The sequence below is a fragment of the Molossus molossus genome, unplaced genomic scaffold (assembly GCF_014108415.1).
Source record: "Molossus molossus isolate mMolMol1 unplaced genomic scaffold, mMolMol1.p scaffold_m16_p_13, whole genome shotgun sequence".
NCBI lineage: Eukaryota > Metazoa > Chordata > Mammalia > Chiroptera > Molossidae > Molossus > Molossus molossus.
Genome location: NW_023425348.1, coordinates 48755327 through 48756868, shown reverse-complemented (window position 1 = coordinate 48756868; position 1542 = coordinate 48755327). Strand labels below are relative to the sequence as shown.

The 1542-nt window shown below is 47.7% G+C and overlaps 1 protein-coding gene across 1 annotated transcript; it reads right to left on the bottom strand.

The window, feature by feature from the left end:
* Positions 1 to 495: 495 nt before the first annotated feature.
* LOC118628263 (olfactory receptor 52D1) lies at positions 496 to 1542 on the bottom strand. Its single transcript, XM_036259105.1, has one exon. The coding sequence runs from the start codon at positions 1531 to 1533 to the stop codon at positions 577 to 579; it is 957 nt and encodes a 318-aa protein (XP_036114998.1). The 5' UTR covers positions 1534 to 1542; the 3' UTR covers positions 496 to 576.

The window sequence follows — 1542 nt, the reverse complement described above, 5'->3', positions numbered from 1 at the left end:
TCCTACTTGAACTCAGAGTAGAATAGCTCCCTCCACCCCCCGTGAAACCCAGACTCTTTTCAGAACAGCAACTGACTTACTCTTTATTAAGTCACAGTCACTTTTGAGTCAAAACAAAAAATATTATCACCTTTCTGGGCTATTCTGAGTTCCCCAAGGAGCCTCAGAAAAAAAGATATTTCAATGTGGTTGTTGATATCTCTCATTCATCTGACCTTTTCTTTTCTTTTTATTTAAAATTTTTAGAGAGAGAGAGGGGAAGGGAGAGGGAAAGAGATAAAGCAACATCAATGAGAGAGAACATCGACCGGCCACCTCCTGCATGCCCCCCGCTGGGGATCGGGCCCACAACCTGGGCATGTGCCCTGACCAGGAATCGAACCAGTGACCTCTTGGTTCATGGGTCAACACTCAACCTCAACACACCGGCCAGGCAAATCTGACCTTTTCTTTCCAGAAAAACATTCCTCTCGTGTAAAAACATTCCTCTCATATCATAGTTCTCTGCCCATGTAAATGCATCTAGACAACTACCATATACATTTATTCTTCTCACTTCCAACCTTTGCTCAGAATTCATACTGAAATCTTCTTCAAGTGAAGCAGTCTTAGAAGCCGACTCCGAATCTCCTTGGTCCTGGCCCCATAGATGACTGGGTTGAGCACAGGAGGCACCAGCACATAGAGATTAGCCAGAAAGATGTGCACATGCTTGGGGATTTGGTGTTGCCCAAAGCGGTGGGCAAGGAAGGAGAAGAAGGCAGGAATGTAGAAGACCAGGATGACCCCAAGGTGGGAGCCACAGGTACTCAGCGCCTTGTGCTGGGTATCGCGGGATGGAAGACGAAAGACAGCACAGAGGATAAAACCATAGGAGATAGTAATGAGCACAGAATCCAGACCCATGGCCAACAGGGCCACAGTCAGCCCATAGACAATGTTGACAGTGATGTTGGCACAGGCCAGTCGAGCGATGCCCATATGCTCACAGTAGGTGTGTGCCATGACATGGTGCTGACAGTAAGGCAGTCGCCTCAGTAAAAAGATGAAGGGGGAGACAATGGCCACACTCCGGAATATCCCAACAAGACCAATTTTGACTATAACTGTATGGTGGAGGATAACTGTGTATCTCAGAGGGTTGCAGATAGCCACATATCGATCAAAGGCCATGGCAAGAAGAATTGAGGACTCCAGAGCATAGATAGAATGGACACAAAACATCTGGGCCAGGCAGCCTCCAAAGGAAATTTCACCAGCATGGAGCCACAAAATGGACAGCATTTTAGGCACTGTGGTGGAGCTGAGAGCTAAGTCAGTGAGTGAGAGAAGGCAAAGGAAGAGGTACATGGGTGCATGAAGTGCATTGTCCATAGCAATGACCAAGATGAGGGCAGCATTTCCAGCCAGTGCTACCACATACATGATACAAAAGGGGATGGCAATCCAGATGTGGGCCCACTCCAGCCCTGGGATCCCCATCAGAAAGAGAGTGGTTGGGAGACTGTCATCACTCATATTGGAAGCTGACATTCTGGCTGG